The sequence below is a fragment of the Cebus imitator genome, unplaced genomic scaffold, assembly GCF_001604975.1.
Source record: "Cebus imitator isolate Cc_AM_T3 unplaced genomic scaffold, Cebus_imitator-1.0 Scaffold507, whole genome shotgun sequence".
Taxonomy (NCBI): Eukaryota; Metazoa; Chordata; class Mammalia; order Primates; family Cebidae; genus Cebus; species Cebus imitator.
Window position 1 is genome coordinate 668,463 of NW_016107822.1, and position 19,960 is coordinate 688,422.

The window sequence follows — 19,960 nt, forward strand, 5'->3', positions numbered from 1 at the left end:
GATACTTCTTTCCAGTTACGTCTGAGTATACTTTTTCTGTTTTACATTGTTTAAAGAGCCGATAATTTTATTAAGAAGAAGTTTAGTGCCTGTGTCAAAGAAAAGAAACTTAGCAAATTTTGAAGTGATACCAGACCAACTCTAAGCCACTGACAGATTCCCTAAGGTTTTGAAAATATTCGGTAGTGCCCTTTATATCTTAAGAGGCTCCTATGTCCTTTCTCATACACTAGTAACAAACTTGCTTTTCTTAAATGTGAATATTTAGATCTTTCTCAATTTTTCTTCTTTGCTTTTATTTTTCTTTCTCAATTTTTCTTCTCAATTTTTTTCCTTGCTTTTTTCAATTTTCTTCTTTGCTTTTATTCCATATTTCACAACTGTATTGTTTTCTCATGCAGGTGTACATACAACCGACCAAATCTTTTCTTAAGTTGATGACTACCAGATGACCCAAAAAAGATGAATTTCTTTAGAACTATTTGGCAGTAAGCAATAAGAAAATGAATTTTTCTTGAAAATTACAAACTTAAGATACTTCTTTGGAAATATAACATGTTTGTCACTTTTGACCATCTCATTGTGATATGCTCATTTTAAACACAGTAGAAAATCATTTCATGTGATTAACTTTATGGTGGATTACAGATACCATGGACATTACATTGTGTTAAGTATGACATGACTTTGATCATAATGATGGTCCTAATCATGAACTTACATCAATTAAGAGCTTAATGTGACTGAGAGTATTTTCCTGGAAGTATTTAAAGTCCTTCTTAGGAAATTTAGATTTTTTTGTATTTTACTTTCTTTTTTATTTTGCTTTTTCCATTAAAGTGATGATTATTTTTTAAGAGAAAACCAAAAACTCTAGAAAGACCATCTTTTCTTCATAACAGGCAGCCGAAAATACTATGTCATAACATTTTTAGTGAGAGCAGTAGAGGTGACTTGTTTGTTTTGTTTACTGTTGCTTTAGAAATTGATATAAGTCTTGCCAGAGGAAAAGAGAGACTCAATGAGATCTGTTATTGAACATTTCAAGAGGCACACTCTTACCTAAAGTAGAGACTCACTATACATTCATGTTTTCATAAGAATTGGGATCACGTTCTTACTTCCTATAAACCTGCTATTTTCATCTTTCAAACTTTGTGGTAATAGGCTTTGTGTGCTTTGTTTTTCAGTGAGCCCAACAAATTTGTCTCAGTTTAACCTTCCTGGGCCCAGCATGATGCGCTCAAACAGCATTCCAGCTCAAGACTCTTCCTTTGATCTCTATGATGACTCCCAGCTTTGTGGGAGTGCCACTTCCTTGGAGGAAAGGCCTCGTGCCATCAGTCATTCAGGCTCATTCAGAGACAGCATGGAAGAAGGTAAGCATCAGGGGGAAATGAAGACAAAGTCACTTTATTTAAACCCTGAGAGGGAAACCATTGTGTCACTCACATCACAAAGATTCCTGAAGAGGAAAATAAATTAGTATATCATTTGGGAAACTGGAAGCTTGGAGAAGTTTTATTCTGTATTACCTTCTGTTTCTTTATGTATTTGGAAATATGCCAGAATTTGTTTAGATTAACACTTGGCTATAGAAGAGTTTAGACTAAATCTACTTTTCCAATAAGAAATATACATAGAAACTATTTTCCCAGGTGCATCAAGTATCAGAGCAAATGTTTTGTTTGACATTTTGCTTAAAGACCCATAAAGATACACAAACCAGAAATGTTATTTTATGAAAATACCACATGTTGCTGACTTTTATTCCCAGAAATTCCTTCTGGTGCTAGTTTTTTATCATATCATTTTAGAACTCATATTGTACCTACTTTGTTGCTTTATAAGTCATTATTTCTTCATCCAATGGCAATAAAATTCCCACCTAACCTAATAAATATCTTTTTAGTTATATAGTTCTGTGTGAATAAATCAGCTTGAAAACTTCAGGAAGCTGATTTAATGGCTGTATATATATATATATACATACATATATTTAAACCATAGAAGCTCAAATGTCAAATTTAACAATAATTTGAGAGACTTTTTTCTTTGATTTAATGAATTTAAGTATCCATAAAGAAAAGTTATGGCACACATATTATAAAGAATGTCAGCTAAGGATAAAATAAAACTACACATAAAAATTCAAACTGATTAGAATGAAATTATTAACCTTAATAATTAAGTATAAAAGAAAGGACTCCAAATCTTGAAACATACCAGAGTTTAAGCCTTTAGCCATCCATTTATTTGCCGTATAAACTTAGGCAGGTTTCTTAACTGTACTAGCCTAGGTTCTAGATCTGTAACTTTGTAGTTTTGTCACAAGGTTGAAATATGAGAATAAAGAACAATTCTGTACCATTCTCTTTTATCTTCCTACCTTCTTAAAGTATTTTCTGACTGAAGGTTTAGGCAGCTATGAAAATTGACTCATGTTTTTCAGGTCACCACTATAGATTTAATATGCTGGCACTAAATCAGTAGAGAAGAGTTGTCATTGCCTTTTATAATATCACTAAGTTCACTATGATAAACGGTGAATTATATCCAGTGAGTCCACTGATTACTGCCATGTAGATAGACAAAACGCAACTATTCTCAAATGTAAGGACACTGTTTTCTGAAACGAAATGATTCTGTTGCTCTCTTCACAGATAGGCTTTTTTTTTTTTTTTTTTTTTTTTTTTCGAGACGGAGTTTTGCTCTTCTTCCCCAGGCTGGACTGCAGTAGTGCTATCTTTACTCACTGCAAACTCTACCTCCTAGATTCAAGGGATTGTCCTATATCAGTCTCCCAAGTAGCTGGGACTGCAGGCATACACCACCATGCCCAGCTAATTTTGTATTTTTAGTAGAGATGAGGTTTTGCCATGTTGGCCAGGCTGGTCTTGAACTCCTGACCTCAGGTGATCTATCTGCCTCACCCCCTCCCAAAGTGCTGAGATTACAGGCATAAGACACCATGCCCAGCTGATAGGCTTCTTATAATACTTTAAAAATAATTTGCCAAGCATACAGATGGCTTTCTAGAGTGTGGCATTTACAAATAAAGTGATTTTTTATATACTGGGAAATTATGGCCTTCAGTGTATGAGGATTAAATAATTTGAATTTCTAAAAGCTAGCCTAAGGGAACAAGATGGCTTTTTTGTATGGGTTGTTCTAGTTCTTAAATTGTGATCTAGACTCAAGACTTATTGAACTAGATTGAAGGAACTTTTTGATATCCTACCTGATCTTCACACTGGCAGAAGAAGTGATTGAGCCACATGTTCTAAGGTCATAATCAAAAAGAATGAAAATGAGATCGCCTGATTAATTGTTCACCTTTTCTTCTGGTATATCAGGATAACACTTTAGCTTATGAAGGTATTATTAGATTAAAATAATTTTTTTAAATTATTGATTCAAATACTGACATTCTGCACATTTTGTACATCACGTAGAGTGGTAGAGTAGGTAACTGCCCAAGTTAAAAAATGGGTTGTTCTTTATTCCTCTTTTGACCACATCTATTTTAAAAAGGTTCTTTTTGGTATCTTTCAAATCCATCCCCTTGTTTTCATCCATGTTGCCACCTAGTGCAGCTATTCCAGCCCTCTCCTGATCGGATTTTAAGCACCTCCCATATGCCCTTGTAGTACACACCACGTTGATCTCAGTAGCATTCATAGTACTGTATTGTAAGTATCTTTTAAATTATGTATCTTTCCTTCTTTTTGAGCTTTTGGGATTGTATCTTATTTATTTCTGTAGTTCTAGAATCTAACAACATCTTGCCACATTGCTTGTGCTCAACTAATGTTTGTTTAATGCATAATGAACTGAAATAATCATATCACTCCATAGTAAAAAGAGGGTGAATTTCTCTACAAATATAATTAAACACCATTTTATCCACCTTTTGGGTTTAGCACATTGGAAATACAGAAGTATAAAGCAGAATGTCAAATGTTTACTATGGTATTTTGAAATAGACAAAAGCCAGTGTGAAATTTCCATTCGCAATTTCTCTGAGACATCACCTTGAAAAAAAGGTATTTTTCTGTTACTAAAATTATCAAGGAACAATAATTCCACATTTTATAAGAGTATGATCAACACATAACAGATAATGTTGTAATAACACATTAGATAAAAGAGCTTATTTCCCTGAACTTATATGGAGAAAAAAATCTGAAAATGGACCTTTGTTGTATACAAATGAAATAAACAAAATCCATACTTTTTAAGGTTTAAAAGTTTATGTCAATTTTAGTTTAGGTTTCCATGCTATTCTATTTATTGCATGGGAATTTATAGTAGCTTTCAATATGTGCAAAACAGGCTAGTAGGGCTCATGCTTGTTTACTTCTCTCTAATAGCTTGGCAACTGAGGTACTTTAGGGAATATGGATGGGGCTCTTCCATGTCTCAATGTCTTGATTGCCAAAAAATTATAGCAGGCTGGTTCTCAGAATTTTATAGTTAGTTGTTATTATTTAATTTCCCTAGCCACTCGTTCTTTCCTTTTTCTGTAAAGGCTGTGGTTTATGCATAGACCTCACTATTTTAACTCTGTTGTTCTCTTTGTTTTCTCCAGTTCATGGCTCTTCATTATCACTGGTGTCCAGCACTTCTTCTCTTTACTCTACAGTAAGTAGTGGCTGTTAAGGGAAGCCTTGTGCTTTTGCCATGCACACAGTTGATGAAATAGATGCTTTTACTGTGAATAGGTCACATTCATCTGTGACTTGTACCCTGGAGCTGTGTAGTGAAATAAGGGCATACTCTAAGCTACTCAATACCCAATAAAGTTCTAGATGCTTCACCAGCCATTCTATGGTTACTTACGTGTGCTTCCACTTGAGTTTTGTGCACTCATTATAATAAATGAATGGATGTAGAATTCAATTTCATAAAACCTATTGAGGTAAGACTTGGAGTCTCTGAAATCATGCAGTCTGTTATAATCTAATTTCATAGTCGATGTTTTGTTCTCTCAGCCATGACCGCTAATTGTTCTATAGTATCTTCTCCTCATTTATAATTTTTAAGTTTATTATTGAGAGAATTATCGAAGCGTAAAAGCAGTAAAGGTAAGGGTAAAAGTCTAAAAGAACTAGAGATTTTTTTAATACACCTTTTGAAAAAGGGTGATTTTTAAAACTTTTTTTTTTTTTTTTGAGTGGAGGTCTTGCTTTGTCACTGAGGCTGGAGTACAATGACCATAGTTCACTGCAGTCTCAAATTCCTGGCCTCAAGTTATCCTTCTGCCTCAGCCTACCAAGTAGCTAGGACTACAGGCATGCACCACCATGCCCAGCTAATTTTTAAATTGTTATAGAGACAAGATCTTGCTGTGTTGCCCAAGCCGATCAATACCATGGCCTCAAGCAATTCCTCCTGGTTTGGCCTTCCAAAGTGCTGGGATTATAGGTGTTAATGAGCACACTTGGCCAGAAACTTTATTTGTTAAAAGTAGAGTACCAGTGTTTCAACTTCTTTTGCCAGTGTGTGAAATTATAATTCATTTTTGCCAAGAAGAGATTTTGTTTGTTAAATACTATTATGTCTTTTAAAAAAAAAAAAAAAAAGCAGGCTACAGAAAGCTATGTTTTATGAGTGAGTCACTTTAGAGCTGGTTAACAGTGAGGTGTATTTAAAAGCAGCTTACTGAATCTCAATGAGACTTGAATACTATGAATAAGCCTTAATCCTGTATTGTAAGGTTCATGAAAAGTTCATAGCCTCTGCTGTCACTGATTAACTGAGCATCATGGGCGATAATCTTTTTACTCATTTTCATTAGGTTCAAATGTTATAGCCTTCTGTTTATAGGTTAATCTCATATATTTACTGCCATACATACTCATCCAAAATCAGACTGTTATTAGCAGAGGTAATACTTTGCTTAGTTTTCCTTTCAATGATTAAAATTGCCAGTAGCTTCTAGAAATTAAGGAATCACTATTAGAGTTTAGGTAAATGTACTTTTTGTGCAAATGGATAAAGTGAAGAGTGTATAAACATGCCTGGAAAAAAATGTGTAAAAGAAATATATTATGACTTAGTGTTCCTCCTGTTGGGCCAGTACTGCCGTTTGTTGGTGAATTGTATTCTGATTTAAACTATTGCCATTTAAATCTCTATGTAACATCAAAACATGTAGCATCATTATCATTTTATTATAAATATACACAATAATAAATATTTGAATAAAATTACCTTTATGAAACCTAATAAAAACTTGAAAAGGAAGGAAGGAAGAAAGAGAAAGAAAGAAATAAAAAAAGAAACAGAAGAAATAAGATCTAGTGTCTAGTAGCACAATAGAGTGACGATAGTTAACAATTTATTGTATATTTCAAAATAGCTAGAAAAGAAGATTTGGAATATTCCTAACATGAAGAAATGATATTCTTCCTAAATGAAGAATGGGATATCCAACTTACCCAGATTTGATCATTACACACTGTATTCTTGTACAATACCACATCTGCCCCATAAATATGTACAACTGTTGTGTATCCCAAAATTAAAGTTTTTTTTTTTTGAAAAATTTATTCTTCAAGAAAAGGATCATGAGTTTGAGGAAAAGTAGATGACTAGTCTACCAGTGTCCAGTAGGTCTTTCTGTATTAATAAAAGTGTTCTGTATCTACACTATCTAATATAGTAACTACTAGTCACATACTGCTATTATTTGAAGTGTGTCTGGCACACAGAGGAATTCATTTTTTATTTGAATTAATTAAAATTTAAATTGGCACATGTGCCTAGCAGCTACTAGGTTGGATAGTGCAAGTTTATAGAGAACCCAAGGGTTATGTTTGTAGATAGGAGTGGGATGCCAAAACAATGAAGGTAATTAGAAAGCATACACGAGAAGTATTATATTAAGAGTAGAATATGAAATGGGAAGAGAGATTAAAATAGAATATGTACATATATTTATAGGTCAACATATGGAGGTAAGATGGATCCTAGCTTTAAGTGAGTAAAGAATGGATTACATGATCGAGCCACATGAGCAGTGATGCTATCAGAAAATTAAAAGAGTTGTATATGAGGTGATGAAAATGATATATTTGAATTGACAAGTAAACTTTAGTAAAGTAATTTAAATAAATGCATACTTGGGAAACTACTAAAGCGAAAAATAATAAAAGATGAGGAGTCATTCTTTCCCCAGTCCTCCGTGATCAGGAACTGGGATTTAATTGGCAGTGAGAAAATATCCATGAAAATGCTTTTTAAACTATGAGATGAAAAAGCAACTTATTATTTTTCATACCTTCTTAATAAGTCTGGATAGAGATTTAGTTGATTAGCATTCTTGCCTGGTTCAATCAGGTGACATCTGGCAAGTTGCCAAATTTCTTTGGACTATACCTATAAAATAAAATTTGAAGACATTTGCTAGATCTATCCCATTTGTCACAGGACATCTGCAAACTGGTTGGAAATCACAAGCTTAACCTGATCTGCTGGAGGTGTTACCTTTGGCAAACTTATGGTTTGTGTGTTTGTTTTGAAATCTAAGATCAGGCGCGGTGGCTCATGCCTGTAATCTCAACACTTTGAGAGGCCGAGGCGGGTGAATCACTTGAGGTTAGGAGTTTGAGACCAGCGTGGCCAACATGGCAAAACCACATCTCTACTAAAAATTCAAAAATTAGCCCGCTGTGGTGGTGCATGTCTGTAATCCCAGCTACTTGGGAAGTGGAGGCAGGACAATCACTTGAACCCAGGAAGCCTAGGCTGCAGTGAGCTGAGATGGTGCCACTGCACTCCAGCCTTCGTGACAGAGCCAGACACCATCTCAAAAAGAAAAAAAAAAAAGGTAGCGGGAGAGGGTCTCTAAGCCAACACTGTAAAATATTGTGACATGTGGAGCTTTTAACTAAAAATTTGAAATTTGAAATTCTTTTTTAAAATAATGGGAATATCCGTGGAATATCTAGCAACACTAAAATGCAATTCCTCTGGGTTTTTAGTAATCTGGAATTGACCCTTTTAGATGTTGGCATGGGCTCTCAGGAAGCCACAGCCCCAGCCTTTGCTTTTCTTCCTGACAATGAAGCTAAGTTTGGGTGGCTACTTACCATTGTGCTGCTGTTTTCCTCATGAGAAAAAAATACCCCTTGCTATCTATATTGCTATCAAATGGGAAAATGAAAGACAGCCAAAGAAGGCCCTGTGACTTTTTAAATATCTAAAGCCCGTTTATTCTTTATAAGCCTTATCCTGGTAGGCATTTAAATTTTTGATCCCTGCAATAGATGTTTTTTGGTTAACTGTACATTAAAAACTTTATTTAACTTGTTTTGTATTTGAAATCTGATTTGTATTTTTTTTATGAGAGAAAGTGTCATTTTTTATTCATTGTGGATCCTTTAACATTATTGCCTAACACATACCTAAGACTAAAGTCCTAATTTTTCATTAATAAATTTGAGTGGATAAATGGCTACTTATTGGCTTATAGAATAAAGAATTAATGGATACGTTTTTATTCAGTCAAGCATTTTATATTTTTTATCATTCTTTGGGGCATTTAGCTTGCTCAAAACTATTGTAAAAAAATGACAAATGATTCATTCTATGCCTAAGCCACTGAAAAAATATATTAATATTTTGTCTCATTGCTTCATTTTTATGGTAACACCTACCTGGTATTAATAACCACAGAGTATGAAAGAAGGCAAGGGTTAAAGCAAATAATAGTTTTGAAAAATTGGTAGTGAGAAAAGTCATGCTATATAGTATATATAGAATTAATATTTAATGATCATGCTTGCTACTAGTATATGTAACAGAACTACTATAGTTTAATAAAAATGTGGAGTATATTTCTTGATTATTTTTTTAAAAGAATACATTATTATAAAAAATGAATCATTTATTGATTCTTCAGTCTTTACCAACCTTCTATAATTCTAGAAAGCCTAGAAGCAGGATTGGGCAGAATAAACTGACAAAAACATGCAAAGTAAGCTGAGCACCATGGGCTGCAGTGAGCCGTGAATGTGCCCGTGCACCTGAGTGACAGATCAAGATCCTGTCTCAAAAAAAAAGAGAGAGAGAGAGAACGAAAACAACAAAAACAAAACCAAAGTACCAGGGAAAACTAATAGACATAGTTACATAGTTAATTGTGCCATATGTTTTAAGGCCATGAAACTTTCATCTTAAAATTTGTTGCTAACTTTTTATTCAAATACCAAACTACGTATAAAACCTTAAAATCATTAGGATCTAAAAAATAAAATCTTTTCTTAAAAATCTAAAGTTGAGGTATAAATTATTCAAGATTCATGTCAACATTGCTTTTTAAAAGTTTTCTTATAAAGGCTAATAGGATTCTACCACTTAGCCACTTTATTATTTAGCTACTACATTATCAAGTTTACATTTTTCTTAAGGTAGAGAAAATATAAGGAAGATATAACTCAGGTTAAAAGAGTTGCTAGCAAATAAAATGTGTCCTGATCATTAGGCTACTTTGCTTTATGTTTTCTAGAAGGAAAAGCTATAAAAAAACACTTCAGGTACTTTTGTATCAATTAATCTAGAAGTATCCCCAAAATAGACCTAAAAGATAAGAGATTGTTTTTCAGCTTTGGATCTGCTTATGGCAATAAGCAGACTTGCACTATTCAACAAGATTATATGTTCTTCAGCTTTTCCCAGAATAAGGGAGCTTCCTAAATGTAATGGTGCATATAACTCATTTTCTGGCATTTTGCAGCCCAGCATGGAGAAGAAAAAGCTAGGAGTTTTCTGGAACTCAAGTCAAAAACACCCTACAAATTCCTATGGCAGTCCTTCTTTCCATAAGCCGCATAGCCAAAAATGTTTGTCAGACACTTTTATCACTGGGTGTTTCAGTGTTTTATTCTTTTGCTGACCTCTGACCCATTAAAATTATTAGTAATTATTAAAGAAAGGAAGAAAATAGAAACAAACAATGTTAATTATCTGTGGTTATCAGTAGAGGTCTGTATGTTACCCCAGCTTTACTTGGCATTGTTTACGATCAGTAAATCAAAGAATAAAATTCTGACGTCTAAACCTTGGCTAGAGATCTCTATAATTTTATGGAGTCTGTTTCCTACAAACTGTATGAAAGATACTTACTTAAATATTTTAAGTTTTCATTCACCCACATTTTTTAGAGTATAATTTTATAACTATTTGGTATATGTTGCTTATGATTTCGATATTAGAGTCTTAATTCTATCTTTTGCTTAAAGGAATATTATATATCTTTGGATCAAATGACCTATATTTTAAGAATATCGTATGGTTTATATATTAAGAAACATTTAAATTCTAAAGTAACTTGTTTATACTATTTCAATTGAATAACTTTATGTATTTCATTCCATTCTTCTCATAGTAGATAATTTAAAAATATATATCATAACTATTTTATTCATTTATACTTGTGAAAAAAATTGAAAATACTTTTTGTAGTTAAAATCTTTCTTTTTATTGTTTTACAGGCTGAAGAAAAGGCTCATTCAGAGGTAAACAAAATATTGGAATATTTTAATATTTACTATTTTAGTTTGCATTCATGATGAAATTAGTGTTGTGACCACTAGAGGGCTCTGTGATACAATAGCAGAACTCTACAGGACTGCCGAAGTGATAAATGGTCTTTGATAGCCTCTTAAAAATAAAATGAAAGGAAGTTTGTATAACAAGTTCTGCTGTCACATTCTAGATTGAGTCTTAGCTCAACACCTAATAAGTTTTCTATAATAGTAAGCACTCATTACATCATTGATAAATGAAGGCCCGCGGCCTTCCTATTTTATTACAGCTTTCCCCCACTACCTGTGAGACCATCTACAGAGGCTTAATGGTTGAATCTTAGGAAACAAGCCTCCACAACACAGGATACCAGCATCTCAGACTATCTATTCTGTGTCATGATCTTGTTGCGTCTAATTGCTGTTTTATGTCTGGTGTGTCAGCTATTGTTCTAATAACACATATTTCACAAACACATATTTTGTTGCACACATGAACCAATCAGACTGCACCAGGGGAGAATACCATTTTAATTTCCCTTGGTAAAACATTTGTCCTGGCCAAAGAGAGCAGGAGGACTTTAATTATGACTTTATTCAAGGTGAGGTAATGACTGATTGGTTTACACTGAAGCAATCAGACAACAGAGAAAAAAAAAATGCCTTGAAAGTAGATTTGCAAGAGTACTCCTTTCCTTTGAAGTCTTATTTCGTTAGCCTTTAAAAGTAAAATTTGTGCTGTTTTTAAAAATATTTGAAAAGTATTGATTAAAACAATTTGTCTCTATAATCTCTGAACAAAAAAGTGGATATGATTTTTTAAATCAAAATTGTTTTATTTACATCATATGGACATCACAAAGCTTCTAACATTGATCATAGTATAGCTACTGAAGCATGGAAATGCTACATCTATTTGCCTTTGTAAAAGTTATTCAACTCCCTTTTATCATTTATGCTCTATCATGGGTCATGGTTTAAAAAAAATTCAATCACTTTACAGTTCTCTGGATTATATTTTAAAGATACTGGAATCATGTAATAGAGATCATTTATTTTGAGAAGTGCTCTCTGAGTCTGTATTCATTTAAAAATAAAATAGAAAAATATTTTCAGAAAAATATTCAGAAAAATATTTTCTGAAATTATTCATGGTCATTATCTTATATATGTAAAGCAAATGTTATTTTAGACTGGGGTCTCTCTGTTTTGGAAAAAGAAAAGCAGGAATGAAGTAGAATCACATTTGGTAAAATTATATAAATGTCTACTATGTCTGTTTCCAGCTGAGAGTTCTCTTCTTTGTTAGAGTTTTTCAGTGGGCCACCATTTCTTTTCAACAAAATCTAATGTCCAGGGACAAAAACTAGGCAGTTAATAAACTATGTCAAGAATGACCTTTCAAACTGAGACAGCATTCCAAATGTTCAAGTACAACAATAGAAGACTTGTTTTCAAAGAAATGAGAAGCATCAAAAGTAGAATGTTTAACATCCAAGTAACTAAAATTCCTTGAGACCAGATATGTAGTCGTAGAATCTAGTGTCAGATTGTTATAAATGTTCTATCCATATTAGTCACGACATGAGACATACAGATTAAACTGCAGAAAGGGCTTAAATTAGACTTCAAACATGATATAATATACCATCACCCTTTTCTTTTTCAGTTTTATTGGAGCATGAACTTAACTAAAAAGAAAGACACTTTAGGATATTCATTATACTGGTTTATCTAATTAGTTGCACCTAATATTGCTATTTTCCCCTTATTTTTAAGCTACAGATATGCTATAAAGCATCTATGAGCTAATAATAACTCACTGAATAAAGGCCATGATAATACAGATTTGGGAAGGGTTCTCTGTAGTCATCAAAACTCCAGCCAATAAAATTTCAAATGTGAACTGATTAAATGTTGAATTAAGCCCAAGTTTTAGTGACTGAAGGGTATTCTATAGCTTTTGAGATCTTTTCAAACTATGAGAAATTAAAATGTACAGAGGAAAAAAAACCACCCTAATATTTTCTGAAAAAGAACATAGAGTATCTTTTACTATATAAGACCAAAAAATACATGTGTGTATATAAATGTATATATGTACACATATGTATATGCACACACACACATACACACACACACACACACACACACATATATATATTCAGTTTTTACAAAGAAAATCTTTTTCTACAGTTTTATTACCACAATTTTTCTAGAGGGAGAAGAATCAGTACAGAGGGTAAACTGCTCTTGAGTCATTTACCATTTGAGGGATGGCACATGGCGCAAGTAAGTGTATTTTGATTTGCAGATTTGAGAACCAGCTTTGAAGTTCAACATGTAGCCCTTCCCTTTCGAATGATATTCACTTTTTACTGTGGAGCTAATGTTCATATCTTTTATTTTCAGGAGTTGGTGCTGATACAATGGGGTTTGAATGAGCTATAGTATTTGTTTTCTTGGTTTGAATTCTTGGTTTTAAGTAAAAATCTACTTGCATATTCCATTGATTGTTTTTTATTGCATTCAGCAAATTCATAAGCTGCGGAGAGAACTGGTTGCATCACAAGAAAAAGTTGCTACGCTCACATCTCAGCTTTCAGCAAATGTAAGTCACTTGATTTTTAAATATATTACAACAGATTTTTATACTGTAAAATGGAGTCATTATAGTAATAAACTTACAAACTTTCAGTGCCCGAAATGATACAGCCTTAAATCACTGACTAGTGGGACTCATAAAAAGTTAACATTTTCTGCATACTCAGTAATGAAATGTAAACCCAAACTAATGAGGGATGGCAATGTGGTTAAAATGCCCTGTTGTTTCCAACAAGATTGGAAACAACAGTAACAGCCATATGGGTTTCTTCTTTTCTTGTTTGTTATTTTTATTACTCATCATACATAAGACGCTTTGACAATATAGTAGGGGTTGTCAGTGTTTGACTTTAGAAGATAAAATATTCATGTGCCCAGCCTCCTTCATTTCAGTATATTGAACAATTAGTTAAGCATCCAGTAAATTCTAAAAGATGAACTTAGGTCTAAATCGGGATAGCTTAGCTATACTGTGGATGAGCCATGGTTCACTCAGAAAAACACGGGCAGCCTTCATAGCAGTTTAAAAGGGTACACTTTTACTGACACCAGAGCAGCCCAGGATGACAGAAATGATGACAATGAAGACCGTCAATTAAATTAACATTTACTGAATATCTTCCACTGTGCCAGGGAGCACTCAGAGTAGATGCAGAATGATAAAGGAGAACATGTGGCACTGTTCCCAGTCCTGAGGAGCAGTGGTGTTAGGAACAGCAGCGAGGGGTAAGGAAATGCCTGCTATTTTGCCATATGTCTTGCCTCTCTGGCTCAACAGTCCTTTGCTCAGTTCTGCTGCAGAGCTTTGGGCCTGCTCTGTGCCTCCTCACCCCTCCTTCCTCTCCTCTACTGAGTTTTTCTATCTCCTAGACAAAACATGATATATCAGGAGTGAGCAGGTGCACGCCCAACAGTGTAAGACTTGAATAAGAGTCATTTAAGAATTTTTAAAAAAGGTTATCATTGTGCAGTATAAATTCTAAGTATTTGTGTCATTGCATTCACAATGTATTCATTTTAGCACTGTATTTGAATTTATTTTCTTTTTGAAATTTGGGAGAATTAAATTAATTTTGGATCTATTCTGTTTATTTTTTATAGATGTTGTTAGGAGATTCCAGAAAATAATAGCAGGTTTTAGAGAATTGTTTAAGCAATACTGGAAAATAACAATATTAACCTTATTGTGTTTTTTAAAGAGATAGTCCAGAGGCAACTGTATATTTTATAGTATAACCTGCACATATAGAAGTATGAAATATTGGCCGGGTGTGGTGGCTCACGCCTGTAATCCAAGCACTTTGGAGGCCAAGGCAGGCAGGTCACCTGAGGTTGGGAGTTCAAGACCAGCCTGACCAACATGGTGAAACCCCATCTTTATTTTTTAAAATGATAAATAAATAAATAAATAAATAAGTATGAAATATTGCTGTCTAGGTTCCTGAATTTGTACTCAGAGGAAGTAGAACAATGAAAATGCCAGAACCTCCTGGGTTATGTTTATCTGCAATAAGGAAGGCTCAATGGCAGACCTCATTTATTAGATTGTCGAGATACATTGCAGATGTCTTGAATTGTACTCAGGGTACAATATATATTTTTAATGTCTCTTGGTTGATCTCATCATATAATGCAGATACTGAAATAGTAAATGACTGCTGGACAGAATGGAAGGTGGGCTAATACTTTCCATTTAAAAAGTAATGATGCTTATTGTATAATAAGAAAAAATTAAAATGGTTTTTCACTTTATTTTTTGTTTTTTGTTTTTTTGCCCTGAGAATATCATTCTTACTCATTATTATTGGTTCCTTGTGTATCATTTCAACATTTTTCTATTGTATGCTCATGTATATATGCTTAATTCGGATATGCAAAAGCTTCCTTACACACACAGACACACACACACATACACACACGGAACCAAATTTTAACATGGGGAATAGTCTTGGGGGTCAACTCTGCGCTACTGTTTGAAAATGGAGAAATAATTTTAGAAAGGTGCCAGCAGTTGGCTACCCACCCCGTCTGCACTAATTATGCATGTCATACTATTTTCACTGATGTGTTTTCATGACTTTAGGGCATGAATTCTCAGCTGGATGCTGATATGACAACAAAGAGTGAAAATTGGTTCTTGTGTTTTTGTGGGTTAAGTACTCTTTATGTGAGAAGCACAGATATACAGACAATACATAAATGAACATACAGCTTTTCTGTGGCTTTAAAATATCATGAGGGAAGAGCACAATTAGGAAAAAAAAATGTCTATAATGATTCCCCTGGGGGGCAATAATGAAAAAAAAATAAAAGTAAGGAACACAGACTTAGAAGCAGCTGTGCCAATAGATAATTTTATGCCAGTCTTTGTGCGAATTTAAAAAGTGCTAGTCTTGGAGACAAATACCCAAAGTGCTCTAGGTTCCACTCAGCTGTACGTGTTATCATTAGTATTAATTTTTGCACACTGATGGGAGACTGATATATATATATCCTATTTTTATGCTCTTTTAAACAATTTATAATATAATTTGGAAACCGTCTCAAAACACATCAGATTCTCACAAAAACCTGTACATAGCAGCTTTATTTTTTTAATAGCCAAAAAAAGGAAACAAACAAAAACATCCCTTAATAGGCGGGTTAATAAATAAATTCTGATACATCTATATCATGGACTACTACCCAGCAATACAAAGGAATGACTACTGATAGACACATGCATCAACTTGGATGGATCCCAAGGGCATTATGCTGAGTGAAAAAAGCCAGTTATAGAAGGTCAAATTTTGTATAATTCCATTTATATAACATTCCGGAAATGGCAAAATTAAAGAAACGGAGAACAGATTAGTGATTGCTAAGGATGGAGGAGAGAGAGAGGTAGCGTGACTATACTAAGAGGGAGATCTTTAGTTTTGTGTCTCGAATGAGATGGCCATTACATGAATCCACATATATGAATCTATTAATGTAAATCAATATTGCATTCCCAGCTTTGATATATAATATAATTATATAAGATATATGATCATTGGGCAAAACTGGATGAAGAATACAAGGGACCTATCTGTACTATCTTTTCAACTTCTTGTGTATATAATTATTTCACACTGAAATATAAGTCACCTAAAGATCTAACACAGTTCTTTTGAAAAAATATCTTATTTTTAGTTTCCCAGGCATTTCAACCTTAATCCATTATTTAGTGTTTCTTTATTTGGTAGTGATAGGGACTGTCAAAGCTTTTTATCACCAAGTAAATTTACTAAGAATAGGAAAATTTTTTACATTGTAAAAATGCACAAATTGAATGAGAGTCAAAAAGTACAGGTAATGAAGCTATGGATTACTGTCTACTTTGTTAACAAAAAAGTTTATTAAAATTCCATTTTAGACTAAATATTGCAGTATCTGGGAAGTTATATAAATGGATGTGTATGTAAATGATTATAAAACAATTTTAATATCAGTTCTAGTTTAAACATTTTAATAATATTGTTATAAATACTGGGGTATAATTTTGTATATTTCTGGCCACTTGTGTTCTTGAGGAAATAATCTATTTTACACATTCAGGAATTTGAATTACTTGCAAGTCACCTATTAACTACAAGTCATTTTAAACTTATTCATTTTCTTTGTGTTTGGTTTGTAATGTCATTTTAGATTTCATACATCATAATGAGCCATCAAATAATTTAGTTAATACTTGATTTTTCCTCACTCATAAGAAGTGGTGTGTTTAAATTTCATTCAGAGTGTTCCATTTCACCTGAGTTAATATCTGTTAATGTATGTAATATACACATATATTTTTAACATGCATGTACTTAAATTGATTATAGGGATTTGATAAAATTATTTATTTATAGGATATTTAAAATATAATCAATGATTATTTTAACTGTACAGTTCCCGTTTGAAAATAGAAGTAAGTCCTTGTTTAATAGTTTGTTCACAGCACAAGTAAACTTTTTACCTTTTGGTTAAATGTGAGTGCAGCCTCCACAATGAGAAATTGTTATATTAAAAATCTAATAGCTATAATTTATAGGGATGAATTTCAATGAGTTTGGTTCTATGAAAAAATGAGATGTTTCTAATGGCATTTTTAAGTATCAAATATTCATCTTTACTCGGTATATGAAATATTCTATCATAACTTACACACTTTTATTTGGGGTATTTTTGATACATTAATTTGTATATCACACATTTGAACTTGGCATAATTACATTTATATGGATTCCAAACAATAATCTGTATTTTAAGTTTTAAATCTGAAATGCATCTGTGTCTCTGCTAAAATGCATTTCTTTCCCTTTGCTCAAATGGAGAATGGTAAGTCAAAAGCATATCTAGTTAGCTCACCTCTCATTTGACTGGCAGAGTAAAGCCTCCATTCAGTAGAATGTATATTAAGTTTTCCCTCCCTTTTGTAAAGTTGTTCTGAACAGAGCTGCATAAAACCACATGAAAAGTGTTAAGCTGATTCTACTAACATGTTCTTAGAAAGGAGAGCAGGTATATTGGCAGGTGCTATTGCCTGGCTTCCTGATCAATAACCTACCAACAAACAGAAAGAAAATAGAAGCCATACATGAAAAGGCAGCTGTAGATGCTTGATCATGGCGCACAATAAGCCAGGTAGCCGCTGGCCTCTTGCCCACACCTTTAGGCAGCTGGGTCAGGTGCGATGCTTTTGTTTGCCTTTTAACGTGTTTTCTTTACAAATCTCAGCCATTACATTATTTGGAAATGGACACCAAGGCTAGTTATTACTAATATTTTTCAAAGACGTTACTGAATGAATGTGAAAGAAAACAAAAGGTGCTATTTTTTTGCCTTTCAGCAGATAAGTCTTTTAACCAAAAATCTCTTGGGTATTATTTTCTTTGAGATTGTGTTCTACTTCTTTGTTTATTTAATATATTCATATAATCTGCTAGTTACTCTTACTCTTTTGCATCTCTTCTAAGGGAAATCTATTTTGTACATATTAATGACAAACACTTCAGTGTTTGGACAATTTTTATAGTATAAAAGAAATGTGAAACTTTATGTTGCAGAATAATTCTTGGTTCAACTAACTACTAATTTTAAAATATAAAGTCACATATATATCAAGTTTATATTGACAAATATACATTACATATTATATATGTTTTATATATGCATATAATATACTATATATATTTTCCCATATAAATATTAAAATGTTCTAGGCATATATATATATATATATATATCTGTGTACATATATATGCCTTCATAATATACATATATAAAACACTATATAATATGTATACTCTAGGCATACATATATGCCTATATATGCACCTATATATTAACATATTGCTATATGATGTATGGTATATATATTGCTATATAATGCATATATATACGTATATAAATATATATATGCCTAGAGTGTTTTTAATTTGTCAGTGGTCTGTCTCTGCATTCTGTATGAAGAAGTACAATGTAGACATTATGTATAAGATATTTCATCTTATCGTTTAGCATCATAGTAATACTCTTTACCTGTCTATTCAGATTACATTTGCACCAACCTAATACATTGTATGATTCCAAAACCAAAGACAGTATGAATTGAAATGACCTTCCCTTTACTAATACTCAGTCTTGTCTATTTTATTACCTTGACAAACTTCATCTAACACAAATCGGGGGATACTCATCATCATATTAATACAATTTTACTCTGACCTTAAAGTTAAGCAACTGCTAAAGGAAAAATCAGAACCAAGTAAACTATGATTAACAACTCCCCTGAAAATCCATATTTTTAAAAGTCATTTTACAAAATTTTTCAGACAAGATATGTTATTCTATAAATTTAATCAGTTTTATTTTCCATTTTCTCTTCATTAAGGTGATAAAGATCATCAGTAGAAAAATGTTCCCTTGTTTGCCTCCTTTTCCGTTTACCTTATTAGTGCGAAATTTAGCCTTTTATAACTTCTAAAATAACAATGTTAATCTGATAAAATAAACCAAGGTGACATAAGTTTAAGGCAATACTTTTTTTTCTTCAACTTTTAAGTTTGGGGGTACATCAGCAGGATATACAGGCTTGTTACAGGGGTCAACATACGCCATGGTGGTTTGCTGCACAAATCAGCTCATTGCCTAGATATTAAGCCCAGCATCCATTAGCTGTTCTTCCTGATGCCCTCCCTCCCTTAACTCCCACTGACAGGTCCTAGTGTGTGTTGTTCCCTACCATGTGCCCATGTGTTCTCATTGTTCAGCTCCTACTTATAAGTGAGAACATGTGGTGGTTGGTTTTCTGTTCTGGTGTTAGTTTGCTGAGGATAATGGCTTCCAGCTCCATCCATGTCCTTCCAAAGAACATGACCTCATTACTTTTTATGACTGCATAGTATTCCATGGGGTATATGTACCACATGTTCTTTATCGTTCATTGTTGATGGGCATTTGGGTTATTTCATGTCTTTGCTATTGTGAATAATGCTGCAGTGAACATAATGCAGCACTATCTTTATAATAGAATGATTTATATTCCTTTGGGTATATACCCAGTAATGGAATTGCTGGGTGAAATGGTATTTCTGCTTCTAGATCTTTGAGGAGTCACCACAGTGTCTTTCACAAAGGTTGAACTAATTTACACTCCCACCAACAGTGTGTAAAAGTATTCCTTGGCCGGGCGCGGTGGCTCATGCCTGTAATCCCAGCACTTTGGGAGGCCGAGGCGGGTGGATCACGAGGTCAAGAGATACAGACCATCCTGGTCAACATGGTGAAACCCCGTCTCTACTAAAACTACAAAAAAT

At 33.2% G+C, this 19,960-nt stretch overlaps 1 protein-coding gene across 7 annotated transcripts in view; it reads left to right on the top strand.

Moving 5' to 3' along the window:
- Window positions 1–19,960, top strand: part of NAV3 (neuron navigator 3) — a 618,166-nt gene that overhangs the window by 540,417 nt on the left and 57,789 nt on the right. For all 7 annotated transcript variants that reach the window (XM_017513855.1, XM_017513856.1, XM_017513857.1 and 4 more), the window contains 4 exons: window positions 1,191–1,379; window positions 4,592–4,644; window positions 10,500–10,523; window positions 13,066–13,143. In XM_017513855.1, the coding sequence (XP_017369344.1) occupies window positions 1,191–1,379; window positions 4,592–4,644; window positions 10,500–10,523; window positions 13,066–13,143 (344 nt within the window). The remainder of the gene's footprint in view (window positions 1–1,190; window positions 1,380–4,591; window positions 4,645–10,499; window positions 10,524–13,065; window positions 13,144–19,960) is intronic.